Here is a 20,003-nt window from a genome sequence, read left to right as displayed (position 1 = left end):
AATCGATAGTTAATTTCTCCATACGTATGCCAGTTTACAAAAATAACTTTATAACATTAAGCATAATAACTCACAATAAAAGGATATAACTGATAGTTTTTCCGTAAAATGATCTCTTTTTAGGTTTTATCTGGATAAGAGTCTGTGTGAATAAATCTAATATAGATTTCTTAGATGATGCTGAAATTTATAGTGGAGCGTATTACACAGATTGAAATACACTGTCCTAAGAAAAAATGAAGGGTGGTTTGTCATATGAGAGTCAAATTTTCCAATATACCACGGCTAACTAACTTGCCTCATTTTTTATTTTTATTTTTCCGCCTCATTAAGAACTATGTCATATATATACGATTGAAGGAAAGTAAATATCTTTCGGTTTTTGGAGCTTAAACAGATTTTAGGTGCCATCATTCTAGTATATTCATCCATATTAAAGTTAGCGTACTTTGGTTGTTGGAATGACCTTTGTGATATTAATTATATTCTTTATCAGGAAGATAAACTCAGTTTCAGGAATCATGTAGGATTCATAATGTGTAGTATTATGTCCTAAAACTAATAGGATTATAAGGCTAATATCTAAATTTTCGGTTATGTCCTTTTATTATGAGTTATTATGTTTAATGTTATAAGGTTATTTTTGTAAACCGACATTGTATTCATGCTTTTATAATAATATAAATTGACCTCTAAAATGATTACAAGTCGCCATTAGAGAAACTATAACTTAGAGCAAAAATTTCAGCCTTACCCAACCTCTGTGTGTCAGCCGAGCATCATTTACTTTCCGTGTTTTGATTTAGAGGGTATTTGCATTGGTTTAAAAGCGTGAAAATAGAGAATGGGTTAGCTGGTTGTTTTTGAAGAATTGACCCAAATAGCTGCTCACTTAATATTTTAAATTAAAAATAGTCGGCAGATGTATAACTGTTAACAACCATGAGAATGGTGATCAAAGCTAATGTAAAGAAGATCTAGAAGGAGAAGATGAGAGAAGAAGAGAACCAACTCACTTCATTTCCAAAAACTAAGTTATGTACAACCTACAACAGTATTTAACAGACTAACTAACATTAACTCTAATCGACTTTCACTAACTCTAGTTAATATTACACTTAAATTTAATTATAGTTAGCTATCAGCTAGTCACTTAGCTGCTAGCCAACACTCCCCCTCAAGCTGATGATTCAAATAAGTTCTTCAATCCCATTTTGTTCGGCAAGTATTCGTGTTGAGCTTTTCCCAGACCCTTTGTGAGTAAGTCTGCTAGTTGATCTTCTATATTCACATACTCAGTTTTCAGCAGTCCCTAACTTTGCCTTTCCCTCACAAAATCTCAATCTATGTCAATATGTTTTGTTCTCTCATGAAATAAAGGATTGACAGCTATTTGGATTGCTGTTTTGCTATCACATATTAGAGTAATAGACAGCTCAATCTTGACACCTAGTTCACTGTACAGACTTGTTAACCATGTAACTTCTGCTGCACATGATGCCATACTTCTAAATTCTGCTTCTGTTGAACTTCTAGAAATAGTACTTTGCTTCTTAGACTTCCGGGATATTAATGCATTGCCAAACTTAACTAAGTACCCTGTAACTGATCTCCTTGTTTGTATGCATGCCCCCCAGTCTGAGTCACAATAAGCAATCAACTTACTCGATGATTCTGCAGGCATCATCAATCCCAAAGCTGGTGCCTCATTTATATACTGGACCACTCTTAGTGATGTTTCCTTGTGGGAATTCTTAGGATAATGCATGAACTGACTAAGGACCTGAATTACAAAAGCAATGTCTGGCTTGATCATAGTAACATACAACAATCTTCCTACCAATCTTTGGTAAACACCAAGATTCTTGAGAGCTTAATCCAAGTGAGCACTATTGGTATTGAAACAGTTGTCATATTCTGTGGGTGTTAACTTCTGGTTCATCTCTAATGGTGTTCCAGCTGGCTTTGCACCACTTAGACCTGACTAAAATATTAACTCTAGAGCATACTTCCTCTAACACATGATAATTCCTTGTTTAGAACTTGCAAACTCAATGCCTAGGAAAAAGTTCAGCTCTCCTAAATCCTTCATCTTGAACCTTTTCTTGAGGCCTATCCTAGTGTCACACAACAACTGTTGGTTGTTAAGTGATCAAAGGATCATCTACATACACCAATATGATTACTATGTCGCTCCTAGCTTTCTTTGTGAACAAGGAATAATCATAATGACTTTGCTGAAACCCCATATGAAGTAAAGCTTTAGTCAACTTCATATTCCATTATCTTGGGGTCTATTTAAGTCCATAAATGGACTTATGGAGTTTGCAGACTTTCTTGTGAGTATCCCCCTGTCTAGCAAACCCCTCAGGTATATGCATATAAACCTCTTCAATGAGATCTCCATTAAGGAAAGCATTATTAACATCCATCTGAAAGATCAACCACTGTTTAGAAGCAGCCAATGTAATAATAGATCTGATAGTAACTATCTTAGCCACAGGAGAAAAAGTTTTACCATAATCCAAACCTTCCTTTTGACTATACCCTTTAGCAACCAATCGAGCTTTGAACTTTTCTACCTTTCCAGATGCTTTATACTTAATTTTGTAAACCCACCTATAGCCAATAGGTGTCTTTCCAGGTGGAAGATCTATAATGCTCCAGGTATGATTGTCCTCCAGTGCATCAATCTCCAACTGCATAGCTTTCACCCATCTAGGATCAGTAGCAGCCTCTTTAAAAGTAGTTGGTTGTGTCAGAGCTGAGTATGCTGTGAGAGCTTGTCTGAAAGTTGGAGAGATGTGAGAGTAGCTTATATAAGAGGAAATGTGATAAGTACATTTTGAGCCTTTGGAGATGGTGACATAATCTTGAAGCCATGCAGGTGACTTGCTTGGTCTGGAAGATCCCCTGCATTCTTCAAGAGGCTCAGCAGGATATGATTGAATTGCACATGTTTCAGCATAAGCATCATCCTGATAATCACTCATAGTGGGAATGATAGGTTCAGAAACAGTTGTGTCTGTAGGGAAGGAAGGAATTTATGCAGAGGACTCTGATGATATGTGACCTGCAACAGGCTCAGTTGAGTCTTCTATTGTAGGTGTTGAAGATGAGATATGAGTTGCAACATTCAACTCAGGAGATAACAGATCCAGGACAGGGAAAACCAAGTTCCTGAATCTCTAACATATTTGAAAGGAAACACAGTTTCATGGAACACAACATTTCTATTGACCATAAAGGTTATGGAATGCAAGTTATACAGTATATACCCCTTTTGAGTAGAGGAGTAACCTAAGAGCACAACATGCACTACTCTAGGTGAAAAGTTGTCCAAGACTTTAGGAGTTGTTGCATAACACAAACAACCAAATACTTCGAGACGAGGTAAAGAAGGTGGATACAAATACAACTTCTCAAAAGGTGATCTGTATCCAATTACCTTAGAAGGTAATCTATTGAGTAAATACACCGCTGTAGTAACACATTTCCCCCCAAAATCTTAGAGGCACAACTGCTTGAAATCTGAGGGATCTAGCCATTTCCAAAATAGTTCTATGTTTTTTTTCTGCCACTCCATTCTGCTGGGGTGTGTAAACACATATACTCTTATGGACAATACCAAGACTAGACAATAACTACCTGAACTCAATACTAAAAAATTCACTTCCATTATCAGTCCTTAGAATTTTAACAGTAGTAGAGAACACATTATTTGCTTGAGTAAGAAAATCTCTTAGAATTATAGTTGCTTCTGACTTAGAATTTAAGAGGAAAATCCAAGTAAATCTGTTGTAATCATCAAATATGGTGACAAAGTACCTTTTACCATCATGTGTAGGTACTCTATATCGTTCCCAAATATCACAGTGGACTAATTAAAAAAAGAGACGTTGTTATAGTATTACTCAGCTGAAAAGGCATCTTGGTTTGTTTAGCAACAGGACCTCCAGTGCATGACTGATTAGAGTGACCTGTTGTCAGCTTACTCAGTGTCTCTATCTTCTTTATTATGTCTATAGCAGCATATCCTAATCTCTTATGCCGTAACTGCAAATGCTAGAAACAAACACACTAGAAGAAGTACTGAAAATAGAAGAAAAAGTGGAAGCATCATTTGCTGTGTTGACACACTTATTTGTTGCCTGAGATGAGGCTGATATAGAAGTATTCCCACACAGTATGTACAATCTATGTTTCTTTTTACCAATCCCCTTCACCTGACCACTGAAGAGGTCTTGAAAAATACAGAAGTCAAGGAAGAAGCCAACCATACATCTTAGTTCCTTAGTGAGTTTTGAAACTGAGAGCAGGTTGAACTTAACGTCAGGAATGTAGAGAATATCAGAGATTTCCTGATTACTTAATACAGAAGTATCTTCTGTGTGTGATACTGACACCACACTTCCAGTAGGTAAGTGTACCTTATTTTCTTATGTGTTTGGAAGTGCCCTATGATTGTGCAACATGTCTTGGCTTGAAGTCATATGATTTGATGGTCAGTTTCAACAACCCACTTGTTATTAACACAATGAGACATAAAAGCAATCACTTTTCTAAGAATACCCGCAACAACTAGTTTGCTTGATGAGTCTGATCCTTCTATGCTTCCTTTGGACAACAAATGAACAATCTGCTGATACTGTTCAGGAGTAAATACAAGAGCACGATGCGACATTTGCTGGAAGAAAGTAGGTTGATTAGTTGGTTTTGGAACACCTGAATTAGTGTGGCTTCCTCCTCTGCCTTGTTGAGTCACACTAGAAGCTACATTGCTCCCCATAATATATTTGTCTGTACAATTCACCTCTGCTCCACACACTTGATTTGCATACTGTCCCGTGTTGATTCCTTTCTTCTTGGATTTGAAATCCGGAGGATATCCAACTAGCTTATAGCAAATTTCCTTTGTATGTCCCTTGTAGTGGCAATATTCACACTGAACTTGACTCCTCTTTGGTTTGTAGTTTTCATTATTATTTGTGTTCTTGCTACTATACATAGCTACATTCTCCCAGGCTTCAGAAACTTGAGCTATTTGAGTCATATTTGCAAGGTTTCTTTGGCTTTCCTGATCAACTAACATAGAATAGGCCTTATTTATACTAGACAAAGGAGACATCATCATGATTTGGCTCCTTGACTAAGAATAGAATTCATTTAAGCCAGTAAGAAACTGAAGAAGCCTTTGATATTCAAAGTGTTGAGCATACTCCTTTGACTCAGGACAGGGACAACTAGGACATGGCATAAGAACATCAAACTCATCCCAAAACTCTCTTAGTTTGGAGAAATAGTTAGTTACAGTCATAACTCCTTGAGTCAAAGTATGAACGTCCATATGTAGGTACAGAATTCTGGAACCATTTATTTGATCAAATCTCTCTTTTAAGTCTTCCCAAACTTTATGAGCACTACACTACTTAGCAAACCCGGCCTTTGAAAAGTAATTGAAAATCATACTATTTTATACGGAGATAAAATCTGGACAAAAGTACCCTAACTGAAATACGGATAATTCCAGCATAATATGTTGAATTATGAAACTCATGCGTCTAAAATTCCAGCATATTATGTTGGAACTCCAGTACATTATAAAATTCAAGCACATTATGCTGGAATTTCATATGTAAAAAAAATTTGAACTCCAGCATATTATGCTAAAAATTTTCCGGATTTTAAGCGCCTTTTTGTTTATATTTTATTTTCACATAAAAATAAAATAAAATTTCGATTGCTTTTGAAACTGTGGCTATTTTTCAACTATTAATTCTAAATCTGGCTCTTGATGATTTACCCCTTTAAAAACTGGTTAAAATAGCTTTAAAAAATGCTTTTAACTAGAAGTTTGTTTTTTGATTATATTTTTATTGGTTGTGAGGTTTTGACGAAAAAATGCAATTGTTTACCTACATGTTTCTGACTTCATAGCAAATTGTTTCCGCATAATTTTTGTTATAACTTATTAACGTTGATGCTTCTTTAATTAAATTAATTCGAGGTATAATATGTTATACTGGTGTTTAATTTGTAGATATGATACATATATACACAGATCTGATCAAAGGGAAAAAAAACCTCTCGTAAATCAATATTGTTTTATCTATAAATTTAAAACTCAAAATATATTGAAATATAACTTAGCCCCATTTGGCCATGCAAAATCTGAAAAAAACCTCTCGTAAATCAATATTGTTTTATCTATAAATTTAGAATTCGAAATATAACTTAGCCCCATTTGGCCATGCAAAATCTTTACTTTTTTTTTTTCCCAAAATGTTTTTTGAAAACTTGTTTGCCCTTAAAAAAAATTTCAATTATTTTGAAAAACCAAAATTTTCAAGTTTTCTCAAAAATCAATTTTCTCCGCTCACAAAATATCAATTTGTTGTTAAAGTAAAATTCTTGTCGAAAAACAACTTTAACTTTCAAATATAATTTTTCAACTCAATTTTAAAAACTCCTTTTGAAATTTTTTGTTGGTATCTATGGCCAAACGCCTACTTAATTTAGAACTAAAATCTTATGATAATTATTTTATTTTTCGTGTTAATGACTTTAAGGGTATTTTAATTATTTTATCAGTTCATGACACTTATAATAGCATAATACGACAAGCAAATAAGATTAGCTTGCACGACTTAATATCACAATCAAAACAAAACATATACTACTATTTATTATTCAAGATAGTTGATTTATTTATTGTTTATTTCTTCACGTCACAAGCATATTATGCTGAAATATTCATCAAACAATTCTATCAAGCATAAAAGCATATTAATATAGGTCTAATCTAACCGTAAAATTGTAAAATCTAAACCATAATTCTTAATTCCATATATCCGAAACAAACCAAAAATTCGAAACAGCAACATTTTTTCTTTGTGGTAAGAAAATGAAAAAATTCGCCTACTTCATCCATCCCTTTTATTATGTTAAAATGACCAAAAACTCCTTAAACCTCAACGCCATCGCCCCTCTGAAGTGAAAACCCCCACCACCTGAAAAAGCTCTTGATAGCCATGGATTTTCAAGTGGTAGTATTAGCAGGTGGCTTATCAAAAAGCCTTGTTCCTCTTGTTTCCAAGGTTCCCTCCTTTTTCCTTTTTTCTCTTTAAGCCCTTTCCCATTTTTTCCCTATTACTTTTATGAAGTTATTTTCCAATAAAATTTGCAGGAGGTGCCCAAAGCGCTGCTTCCGGTGGCAAACCGGCCGGTTCTATCTTACGTGCTGGAGCATTTTGAGCAAAACAATCTCAAGGATTTTATAGTTGTGAGTTAGTTGTGTTTTGAGCACTGTTTTCTCTTTATTGTGTTAATTATGGAAATTAGGGTTATTTAATTGAATAGTGTGGTTGATTGTGCTGTTTTTCTCAGGTTGTTGAAGGGGAAAGTGCAGCTCTTCTTGTTGGGGGTTGGATTTCAAATGCTTATGTTGATCGCCTTCATGTTGAGGTAATTCTTGGATCACTTTATGTGGCAGTGTTTGAGTGGACATGGAATTTAAGAAAGAAAAAATAACTTTTGAATCTTGTGGTCTAAAACAAGCCATAGATATTTATAGGGTTATAAATCATCTCAGCAACGGTAAAATGAGAAGTTTGAATTGTTTCTAAATATAAAAAGGTGCATTCTTTTTGGGACAGACTAAAAAGGAGAGTGTGTCACATAAGCGAGGTGGTATTGTGAAGAAAACTATGAGGGTTATAAGTGCATGTTATAGTACATTGTTTCAAGTGAAATTTGGCAATATTGATATTGCAGACATGATAAGTGATTCCCCTATAAATTTTTTGTACTAATGTATGTAACTAATAGAGAAATAGTAATAAGATTGTTAGAATAGTGTGGATACTTTTTGTTTGATGATTCAATTTTGTTTTGGCATATAGCTCAAAGCTTATTAGTAGGTTCTTCAGTCTCCTCTCGTCAGAAACATCAGTTTCTCCAGCTTTTTAAGGCTTGACAACTGATGAAACAAACCTGATAAATAAGAAATGTTTCCGCCCCTAGTTTCAGTCTTTCATTGTGCTTCTTTCTTGTAATTTACATAAATTACGAATAGGACAACATGGATCATTCATGAAAAATTAATAATGATTCTAGATGAAATTTTTGTGTCATTTTTGATGAGATACATACATGGATGAGGCTGCCCATCTGCTTTATGTGTTTTTTTTTCTTTCTAATCATAGTCTCATCGTGCATTAAGTGAGATTTTAAGAATTCTTCATTTACTTCAAAACTTATTGTATTGAAATGAAATGGGCTTGAGTAGAGCGCAACATATATAGAAGATTTGTATAGCTGACTCAAATTAATTTGTGATTGTGGCAAGTTGATGGATTAATTGATATATAGTCGTACTCTGCACTGCGCATCAAATCGCGAAGGGAACACTGTGAAGCACGTAACCTAAGGATTATATTGGAAAGAGATATTTTATAATTTGTGGATGGAAAGAAGGGACAAATACAACAATTTTTAATTGGAAAAGGGTAGAGGGGCAGACTCATTATCCGCCGAGTTTCAAACCGTGTGCCAATTGCCCCTTGGGATTTTTTTGTTATAAAAAAGAAGACAAATATGAAGAGACGAGGAAACAAAGTTCTTTGATCATCTTGTGCAACCAAGGATGTGACCTATTGATCAATGAAGCGGGAGGAGAACCATGAGATCTCAGGTTTAAATACCAGCGGAGGTTAAAAACATTAGGTGATTTTTTCCCATCCTAAGCTTTGATGGCAGAGTTACCCATACTTGTATTGGTCCGAGGTAGTAGATACCCAGTGAAGCGTGCAAGGTGGTCCTGACACAACCATCATGAGGAAAAAGGTTTTTGAGCATCTTCAAGCTTAACAACAGAGAGAAGGGCTTTGGTAACTGCGAAATTTCATGCTTCTAGTGGAATCCAGTTGCTTTGCAAGTCTGCCAACTGCACTCCCCAGATGCAGCCTTACTATTTTTGATAGGTTATGCAGCAAACTAGCTTTGCGCATATCAGTTTTGTTTATTGTTGTACATAAACAAATTACAAGTCTTGATTTGGCAAGGCGCTGATCATAATCCAAATAGAGATGGGCTAGAATGATTCTCCATTGACAATCTGCACACCTCAATTTCCCAACTCAACTCCCAAATCGAGTCCCATCTTTGAATTCCTGTTCAATCCCAAACCTTATATGATTGGTCTTTAAGAAAATACTAATGAATAAGAAGAGAAGAGAGGAGGGGGCAGGGGACGAGTGAGGAAGACGTGGTGAATTTGCAGAGAAAAATGAATTGTTTAACAGTGCGGGAATATGGTTAAAGGGGCAAATAAAATGGGAGTTGGGCCATTTTGTGCTACACTTAAGGCCGAATGGCCAAGCAGTGCCAAATTATTATTGTTATTGTTTTTGTTATGAACTTGCTCTTTATTAACGTTAATGCTCCTCAACAATTGGACTCAAAATAAATTTATTTAATGCTCCCTGTTGACTGACTGTTTTGAGCAGGATGAATCTAGTAGTTTTACATTAAAAAGTTCACTTGATAAATCTTGTGCTCGTCCTAATACTTATTTGGCCCTTGTTAACTTAGTATGGTTGTTGCTATAAAGGGCTTATTTTTTTTGTTACTTTGTCTTCAGGTTGCAGCAGTCCCTGAGGATATCGGGACAGCTGGAGCTCTTAGGGCCATTGATCACCACCTGACTGCAAAAGATATTTTGGTTGATGTTCTAATCCGAATTGCTTTCCAACAGGGTCGCATGCTTCAATGAGCTAATTTGTTTGATTCTTATGCAGGTTGTGAGTGGTGATCTTGTTTCTGATATTCCTCCTGGGGCAGTGGCAGCTGCTCATAGACGACAGGATGCTGCAGTGACTGCTATGCTTTGTTCTACTCCTGTCAGTGGCCCATCAGAGTCAGGTTCCTCTGGCGGAAAGGACAAAGCCAAGAAACCGGCACGCCATAACATTATAGGACTGGACCCCACTAAACAATTTCTGTTGCATATAGCTGCTGGTGAGACCCCTGCATATGCTTTTACATCCTTCATGCATCAATTGGTTTTATTCCCTTATGAGGCATCTTTGATATCCTCTAGGAGGTGAAGTTGAGAAAGATATTCGTGTCCAGAAGAGCATTCTCCGAGCGGTAGGCCAGGTAAATGATGCCAATCAGTACGAACTTCATAGCTAATGAAATCACTAAGATGGGAGTTTTTTCTGATATGTTTCTCTTCTACTCATATGCACCTTTCCTCTTGTCTGATTCCTGTTACTTTTTTTCTGATATGTTTCTTTTCTACTCATGCATCTTTCCTCTTGTCTGATTCCTGTTACTTGAGAAATTAATGGGAAAAGAGAGGGGAAATAAGTGAAGAACTGGTAGATTTGCTTGAAGATGTAGTATTCTTCTTCTCCTCCTCCCAATCTATGATTCAGTTTGGCTATGGCTTGCAATTATTTTGGATTGTTTCCTTCTTCATATGATCTCTCTTTTATTTCTTCTATATCCAATGCATGAGTTTTTATGTTTTTCATGATCACATGTATATATTATTTTTTTTTGGGTAAATAAAAGAAATTTTATTACCAATGACATTCTGTACATTTACAAACACAAAAAACTGCATACCGTTCCATCCAAAATGCAGAAAACAGCTACTCAACTAAAACATCAAAGAACTCCACAAACAACTATTCTCTGATGCAATACTATCGAGGATAGAAATTAATTTGTCTAAGTACTGCAGTCAGCCTACTCTTCATTGGTGCTCTATAAAACACTTCTTGAATAATCTTCCTGATAATGATCTCTGGTTCAGTTTGCTTCCCCTGAAAATCTCTTTGGTTCCTCTCTATCCAAATATGATAAACACAGACTGCCATGTATATGTATTATTGAATTTTGCTTATTAACCAATGTGAGATACTGGATATGCTGCTCTCTGCAAGAACCATTCTGTTGTTTCCCCCCCCCCCCCCATTTTTTCTCTTTTCACATGAAAATATGATATTAGACCATTAGAAACGAAGTGCATGCGTGCAGATACATCCAAATATACAAGCTTCTCCGTAATTTTCGGTGGAGTTTTCCTTCTACATCTTATCCTTTTTCTTTAATCTGCAGATGGAGATTCGTGCTGATCTAATGGATGCTCATATGTATGCCTTCAAGAGGTTCGAGGTGTTTCTATCTGATTTCAAGTAGTTTTGGTTGATGTTGTTTATCCATTATGCTTGGATATTCTCTAAGATGGTTTTTTTTGGGTATGTTCGAAAATGGTTATCTTTTCCATGTTTTCTCCTGTAGAACTGTTCTGCAAGAGGTTCTGAATAAGAAAGAAACTTTTCTGAGCTTGAGGCGCGACGTGTTGCCTTATCTTGTGAGGAGTCAGCTAGTAAGTCTTATAACGCATGATTTTTTTCTGTCACATGTTAACTTTGTTTACTTCCCATCTAAGATTCTCCATGAGTTGATGATGTTGAATTATATTAGAGATCTGAATTATCACAAAATGGAGTGCTAGCAGAAGAAAATGGGCATCATAAGGATTTTTCTGAGAGTAGTACAGTTATGCTGTCACAACTACTGGCCAATGCATCTACACAAAGTTTTCATGAACTATACGCTTTGGGTCCTGATGGTTCTGCTCCGTCTCCAAGAAAGACTCACAAGTGCTGCGTATATATTGCCAGCAAGAGCAATTATTGTGTGCGCTTAAACTCCATTCAAGCCTTCAGTGACATAAATCGAGATGTGAGATTTACTGTTTAACCTTGTATTTTTGCTTATCTCTAAAGCAGATGTGTGCTTATCTGCTAATGAGCTAGTTTACTTTCTCTATGATTTAGGTCATAGGTGATGCAAGTCACCTGTCAGACTATTCTTTCTCTCCCCAGAACAACATAATTCATCCTACAGCCGTGCTTGGTTCCAAAACTACAGTGAGTTGCAACTTACAGTTATATATGCAGAATATTATGTTGTTGCACATGTTGTGTCATCTTTATTTATTTATTTATTTATTTTGTTAGTGCCGAAGAAAGAAGTTCATATTGCATCATACCTTTCCTTTTGGTTTTAATTTGTCTTGTTGGATCTTGGTTTGTTTTTATGGGAATATAAGAAATTTATATATGATTAACTTGCACCAAGTCAGTGCGACAAAAAACACAGTTACAAATTGTGCAAATTGTTGGATCTTGGTTCTCATGACTGAGGAATTAATCTCATTTAGGTTGGACCGCATTGTATGCTAGGAGAAGGTTCACAAATGGGTGACAAGTGTAGCGTGAAAAAGTCTGTCATTGGTCGGCATTGTCGGATCGGCTCAAATGTGAAGGTATGATTCATTCTTTACCTTTGATAAAAAGGAACACAGCTATTGTTTGCAACTTTCTGTCGCACAAGGATGCAACCTCAGGAAACGCACCTGCACATGTGTTGCCTAGCTCGTTATTAAGTCGCTTGTTTTTGCAGGTTGTCAACTCAGTCATTATGGACCATGTCACCATTGGAGATGGTTGTTCGATCCAAGGTTCTGTTATTTGCAGTAATGTACAGCTCCAAGAACGTGCTGTACTGAAAGATTGCCAGGTATCCTGCTTTTCCTATTTCACCTACTTCTATTTTCTAGAATAATACTACTAATGACTATTATTATTGTTGTTGATATTATTGAAAATTTGTGGGTGCATGCGAGCTTTAGGGGTTAGGGAGTTGGTTACTGTTTGTTTCTTTGTATTTGTTTTCAGGTTTTCCTATTACTTCATTTTGCACGTCTGACACAGGTTGGAGCAGGTTATGTGGTCTCAGCAGGCAGTGAACATAAAGGAGAATCCTTGGCGAAGAAAGAGAAACAGTAATTAGTTATATTGGTTACTTACAGTGTGATCAACGCGACATTGACTTCTGTAGGATTTTTGTTGCTTTGGCCTGCCAATGATATGCTCGTCCAATGAACTCCATGTTACCAATAGAGCAAAGTCAATTTTGTTTGGCCTTCTTGTTTTGACTGAAGATTGTTTCCATATTGAGTTTTGTTGTTAGGGTGAATCTGTTGTAGAGTTTACGTATTTGATAATCAAACAGCAGAACTCGACATGCTCCATTCAGCAACCTCGAAATTGCTATTTTCCTTGATTGATAAGTTAACATGCTTTATTTTGAGTACTGTATGGATATTTCATACAAAAATTAGATACGGCGAATCGCCTTGACCAATTCTGGAAGGGTTAAAATGAGCTGATTTAGTAATTGGACTATGATCCAATTTGCCCCAAGTTTGTTTTCGCCAAAATGGGTCGATTTAAGATGAGATAAACAGTGGTCATACGCCAACTTTCTATTATTTACCTCTCTTTAATATAGCATTAACCCGACTAGTTAACATTTGGGTGGGTTGCCGGGTCATATTTTATGAGTCAAATCACACCCCTAAAGAATGGGACATTCAGACCACAACAGCCAACACCAAAACAGTGAATCTTGCATCAGGACCAAACATTTTCTACTTAGATTTAAGCTGTCTGCATTTCTAGTGTGACTAACTTCTTAGTGAATTGTGATTGTATATGGTTGGTTGTTCGATTTCTACTCAGTATAATTTTTTTTTGTATGTCAATACAATTTCTTAACCGGTCCTGATTTTCCAACGATATATTATTTGTGGAGATGTACAAACTGTTTCAATGGGTGAACAGGGCATGAGTCTTTCCCCTACAGTTTGGCTTGTACGTTGTTGACTCAGGTTTTAGAATAATATCAAACTTTAAGAACTTGACTTGGTTAGAATGCTTGCTACACAGAATTTAGGATGCCCTGTCAACATGTTTTTCTCATTTGTAATTAGCTAATTTTTGCTTTAAAGGCTCAGGAAATTGGCTAGCGTCGATATATGAATATTTGAATGACATTTGCATATGCAAAGAGAAAATATCTATAAAGCTTGTCTTATTAATCTTTATTTGATTCATAAATTTAGGAATCTGTTATGAAATAAAAGCAATTTAGTAAAACATGAACAAGAAATAAAGATAATTTAGTAAAACATGAACAAGAAATAGAGATAGAGAGAAAGGAAGAGATTTTCTTCTTAAATTGTGTGTATTTTCTTATCTATTACAAAACCTTTATATAGACATGAAAAGTGAAGAAAATATGTCATGAAACATGTCATTGAACATAGAAAATATGTCATTGAATATGTCATTAACCATTTGAGAGAAGGATCATGGAGGAAGAGTAGACATCCACCATATTTTGATTTTTATCGTAACACTCCCCCTTGGATGTCCATAAATAATGTGTCTCGTTAAAACCTTATTAGGAAAAAACCCTATGGGAAAAAATCCTAATGAAGGAAAAAGAGTACACATATTTAGAAATACGCCTTTTGGTTGCCTCGTTAAAAACCTTGCGAGGAAAACCCAATGGGACAAAACCTTGTAAGGGAAAAAGAGTACAACGCGTATTAACTCCCCCTGATGAGATCATCAGTTCACATCGTTGAGCCTTCGTATCCCAATCTTGTACACTAGTTTCTTGAAGGTTGACGCCGGTAGATATTTGGTGAACAAATCAGCCATATTATCACTTGAACAGATCCGTTGCACATTAATATCACCATTCTTTTGAAGATCATGTGTGAACAATAATTTAGGTGAAATGTGCTTTGTCCTAACTCCTTTATGAATCCTCCCTTTAATTGGGCTATGCACGTTGTATTTTCTTCATGCAAAACTGTGGGTAGTTTATCACACTTCAAACCACATTTGTCTCGAATAAGATGTATAGTAGACCTCAACCATACACATTCTCGACTTGCTTCACGAATAGCAATTATCTCAACATGATTAGAAGAAGTACCCACGATTAATTGCTTAGTCGATCGCTAAGATATGACAGTGCCACACATGTAAACACATAACATGTTTGAGATCAAGCCTTGTGTTTGTCAGATAAATACTCCACATCGACATAACCAACAAGATCGGTATTGCAATCATTGCCATAAAATAAGCCCACATCGGTAATCCCCCTTAGATAACGCAATATGTGTTTGATTTTATTCCAATTTCTCCTTGAGCGGAGCTATATCTTGCTAAGACATTAACTGAAAAAGTTACGTCATGCCTTGTAGTGTTAGCAAGATATATTAGCGCACCAATTGCATTAAGATATGGTACTTTAGGACCAAAAAGCTCTTCATTATTTTCATGAGGTCGGAGTGGATCTTTATTTATATCGAGTAATCTCACAACCATCGGGGTACTTAATGGATGTGCTTTATCCACATAGAAGCTCTTTAAAATCTTTTTAGTGTATGCTGATTGAAGAACAAAAATTCCATCTTTCATATATTCAATTTGTAGACCAAGACAAAATTTTGTCTTTCCAAGATCTTTCATTTCAAATTCTTTCTTTAAACAGTCTACTGCTTTAGGAAGCTCTCCGGGAGTTCTAATGATATTTGAATCATCAACATACATGACGATTATAACAAATTCAAATCCATATCCTTTTATAAGGACACAAGGACAAATTGAATTATTCTTATACCCTTCTTTCAACAAGTATTCTCTCGGGCGATTATACCACATGGGCCCTGATTGTTTCAATCAGTATAAGGATTTTTGAAGCTTTATTTAATAAATTTCTTGGAAACCTTAATATGCTCCAAGACAATTTAAATCTTTCAATGATATCCACTATACGCATATCAAGTTTTTCATATATTGCCAGATTAAAACCTGAAGTGACTATATCCACTATAAGAGAACATGTCTCCATATAATCAATATGAGGATATTTACTAATTTTCTTGTGTCACAAGTCGTCTTTATGTCTATCGACTTGAACCTTTCGCACAAGAACACATTTATACCTCAATTGACTTTATACTTTCAGGTGTTGGACTATCCGTCCAACTTCACATTTTTCAAGTGAAGTCAATTTCATTGCGTATTTTTTATTTAGCCAATCTTTTATCCGTCCAAATTTCATGACAGATTTGATCTCAAGATCCTCGTCAATATTAATCATATTGAGCGCTATATTATATTAACAATATCGTCGACAATCATTTTATGTCGGTTCCATTATTACCCAATAAAGACATAACTTATTGAGATCTCTTTATTTCATTATTTTCAGGTACCTGAGCCTCTCCCATGAGGCCTTATTTTCAAGGAGTTTTATCTTTGGAACCGTTTGGTCTGTTACGCTTCATGCGTGCCATAGACTCTGTCCCTCATGGACTTTATTCTATTTGGAGCATTAGCAGCTGAAATATGACATTTAGCTTTGAGTCAGCAAATGCGTCTGAAAATAATTTGTAAATAAATTATCATTTGAACTTCAAGTTTATATTTTCTTGTACGAGGATCTATATGTATTCATAATAATTCATTTCACGTATCACTTTCTCAGCTGCCCATTTTCTCCCCCTAATGTTGGGATCACCAACACATTTCCCAACCATCTTTGGGAACTCATCTTCGTGCATTTTGGTGGCATAATTAAATCATATAACACATCCATATTTCTATATAGAAATTACTTGGTTCCTGACCCTGAACCGATTGTGAAGGGAGAAATTTTTATAACTTGGCTAGATGCGTACAAGTGCTGTTGTATATTAAATAATAAATCTCATACCAAATTTCATTTTTGGGAGTTTTGTTCTCATAACCAATGATTTAGCTATAATTGGAGGCATACAATTTCTGCTAAACCAACTTAGATTTAAACCAGTATTATTAAGATAAATCATCATAATTTATATTCTGGAATTGTGCTCTAATAATTTGAGCAAACAATCTTGCAAAAACCAAACTGCAAGTTGATAACAAATGCACATGTGACCATAAAATAGATGCATCTATTAAAATCATATAATAGTAAACGGTCCACATGACAGGTGACTGGGCCTATATATATCACCTTTTATTCCTTCCAGAAATCAAAGGATTCAATCCCAACATTTAACTGGTATATCATGAGAATAAGCAACACAAGAGAATTCTTGAAGAATCTTGTATTCTTCAATATGTGTCAATGTAATTCTTAATTAATTTTTCGCATCATAATTGAACCGATATGGTCAACTGGTCATGCCAATTAATATTTATTTTAATAAATATCTAGTTTACTTGTGGCATATGATTCCAGCATCATGCTTATATTTGTGTAGTACAAATAGAAAGAAGATCGGGTAACCTTTCATATTTACCCGGTATGATTATAGAAATATGAAGATATTCAATCTTCCTTTCATTTATAGTCTCAATATGCCAATCACTTTGACTTATATATTTGAAACTCAAAAAGTTTCTTTTGAGACTTTACAATATCAATGTCATGAATAAGCTTATTCATCCGGGTAGTAACAAATTAGTTTTTTCGGAGTTCTTAACAACTTTTGTACTACAAGATCTTTTATCATACCATTCATATGGTAAATATCTCCTTCACGGAGAAAATTATATCATAATAAATTATCATGGTCAAAATCATCAAAAGCAAAATTATTTCTTGCTTTAATTTTGCCTTTAATAACTTTTATAAGGCATGACAAAATAATATTTGGCATATCACATGTACGCGACCAATGACATATTCATGTAACCACACAATAATATTTATTCTCTTTATTTTACTCAAACCTCCCTTAGAGGTGAGTTGTGTGGTATTCATATAATCATGAATTGCATGTCTTTATTCATTGCTTTTATCACATATTGCCACATTCAACTTTAGGAATGGGTTTGCATTCTAAATGCTTATCACAAGTCACATTCTCTTCAAGGAATGGATCATAATCAGCGACGCGCTTTATTATTTTCATACCAATTTGATGGTAAGCATTGCCTTCACATTTTGAAGGACTATTTTGAGAACCCTTATTGTTCTCCTTTTATAATCATAGTGATGATTATTGTTATTTTGATATTTGGAACGCCCACGTTCATTGTTCAACTACTTCTTCATTGAAACTTATTATGCACTGTTATCACATTCACTTCAAGAATGGAGCAAATCAAGTGGGACAATTTTCATGCCTTTTCATGAAAAATATATTATTTTTCTTTAGTCATCATTATATCATCAATATGGTACATTGGGACTCAAACCCAATGTCTTACCAATATAAAGGCATGTTAGGCCATAATAAATTGGGACTCAAACCCAACTCTTATCATTATGGAGCATCAGGACTTGATCCCGATGTCTTATCCTCAATTAATGGCATAATAGGCTAAACAATATTGAGATTCATTCTCAAGCCTTAATTTCAATCACATGCCAAGAAAGTTATACACAACTAATTTGCAACTTAGCAAATCAAATTTGCTTTCTTAAATAAGTGTACAAATCTCAAATCAGCGTAAAACTTTATTAATTATTTGTAGCATATATATGAAATACAACCGTTTGTAGTCAGAATATTTCTTCTAAATTCTATTAGAGCTTAAAAGGATCATAAAATCATTGTCATAATATTTATTGAGTCGCTCTAAAAAATATTGTTGTTTTCAGGGTATACCCTACCTATTGGATTTGATTTAACGCCATGACTTTCCTTCACTCAATTCAACCAAGCAATTAGTGAATAAATTTATCAAAAGTACACCATATAGGTAACAACACATATATAGTACTAATACATAAATTCAGCATTTATATTACCTGAAAAGTGACATTATAGGTAACAACTTACCAGTTGTAGCTTGTGCATCATTCATATAAAATACTTACAAATGGTAAGTTAGTAGCAAACATCAAGTAGGTTATGGATACTCAAAAATACCTCTTCTAGTAGTCATACTAATCATTGTTTGATTTCAAATGATACGACCATAAATTATGAAGTATACTTTCTCAATAGCTGGTTTGTTTTCCAAACTTCAAAGAAGTAATTAATCAACCTAGATAAAGATGTGAAGTATTTCTTGTTTTCTTCAAGATGATTTATGCTTTTAATCAGTATGACCAATTTTATTTTATCTTTAATTCCTTTTTTTGGGTACTATATGCAAGTGTAAAAATCCAAAAGAAAAAAACATATTCATCCAAGTAAAAGAAAATGTTAAAAGCGGCAGGACAGATTGAAGATAGTTAACACATAAATATACATAAGACAATTTATATAAAATATCCTTGGTTACCATGACATGCATCATATCAACAATTAACTGCTACTATGATTTTAACATACAGAACTTCGAAAATTTTATTCCATTCATGTGATATAAAAGATGTAATATTAATATGTGCTTATGCAATACAAGTGTAGTACGAAGTTGTGTGCATATGAGATTTTAAAGGAATGACAAGTATAAGATAATCATACCTTCTTACATTTCATTACTTACCATATGTAGTTTCTCTTTACATTTAACCATGTGATGATATGTATGGCTTCTAATTGTAATCTTTCTGGATGTAGGAAAAGTTTTGTAGATATATATATACAATTGGTTAGAGACTCGTGCTGATAACGTTTATGAAATAAAAGCAATTTAGTAAAACATGAACAAGAAATAAAGACAATTTAGTAAAACATGAACAAGAAATAGAGATAGAGAGAAAGGAAGAGATTTTCTTCTTAAATTGTGTGTATTTTCTTATCTATTACAAAGCCTTTATATAGGCATGAAAAGTGAAGAAAATATGTCATGGAATATGTCATTGAACATAGAAAATATGTCATTGAACATAGAAAATATGTCATTGAATATGTCATTAACCATTTGAGAGAAAGATCATGGAGGAAGAGTAGACATCCACCATATTTTGATTTTTATCATAACAGAATCGACCTAGTGGATTTTATTTTCTTTTTAAAGATAAATCAACTTAAAAATAAACAATGTTCGTCTATAGATAAATCACAAAAAAAAAACGCAAAAAAAACTACTGTCATATAATTAGCGTCTACGTTTTCACACCGCGCGCATCAATAATAGCATGGATATTTTAAAAGAGTATAAGTTCTATAC

General features: G+C 34.5%; 2 protein-coding genes across 3 annotated transcripts; one reads left to right on the top strand and one right to left on the bottom strand.

Annotated features, from left to right (window-relative positions):
* Positions 1-1,339: 1,339 nt before the first annotated feature.
* LOC142172624 (uncharacterized) lies at positions 1,340-5,053 on the bottom strand. The gene is made up of 8 exons (XM_075236288.1): positions 4,573-5,053; positions 4,152-4,243; positions 3,899-4,065; positions 3,649-3,795; positions 3,383-3,434; positions 3,074-3,188; positions 2,334-3,025; positions 1,340-1,783 (listed from the first exon to the last, which is right to left on the bottom strand). Exons 1-8 carry the CDS (start codon positions 5,051-5,053, stop codon positions 1,340-1,342), a joined length of 2,190 nt encoding a protein of 729 aa, XP_075092389.1.
* Positions 5,054-6,931: 1,878 nt separating this feature from the next.
* Positions 6,932-13,197, top strand: LOC107770965 (translation initiation factor eIF2B subunit gamma). 2 transcript variants are annotated; one of them, XM_016590290.2, is made up of 13 exons: positions 6,932-7,097; positions 7,187-7,282; positions 7,387-7,464; positions 9,641-9,721; positions 9,798-10,017; positions 10,100-10,158; positions 11,128-11,177; positions 11,311-11,398; positions 11,497-11,757; positions 11,853-11,945; positions 12,239-12,343; positions 12,481-12,597; positions 12,756-13,197. In XM_016590290.2, exons 1-13 carry the CDS (start codon positions 7,032-7,034, stop codon positions 12,864-12,866), a joined length of 1,425 nt encoding a protein of 474 aa, XP_016445776.1. In that variant the 5' UTR covers positions 6,932-7,031; the 3' UTR covers positions 12,867-13,197. The 2 variants fall into 2 exon arrangements, with proteins under 2 accessions (XP_016445776.1, XP_016445778.1); XM_016590292.2 differs by having other exon boundaries at positions 6,937-7,097; positions 12,792-13,197.
* The last annotated feature ends 6,806 nt before the right edge of the window (positions 13,198-20,003 follow it).

The sequence above is a fragment of the Nicotiana tabacum genome, chromosome 18 (genome assembly GCF_000715075.1).
Source record: "Nicotiana tabacum cultivar K326 chromosome 18, ASM71507v2, whole genome shotgun sequence".
NCBI lineage: Eukaryota > Viridiplantae > Streptophyta > Magnoliopsida > Solanales > Solanaceae > Nicotiana > Nicotiana tabacum.
The sequence above is the reverse complement of the archived record's forward strand: the minus strand, read 5'-3'. Positions and strand labels throughout refer to the sequence as shown.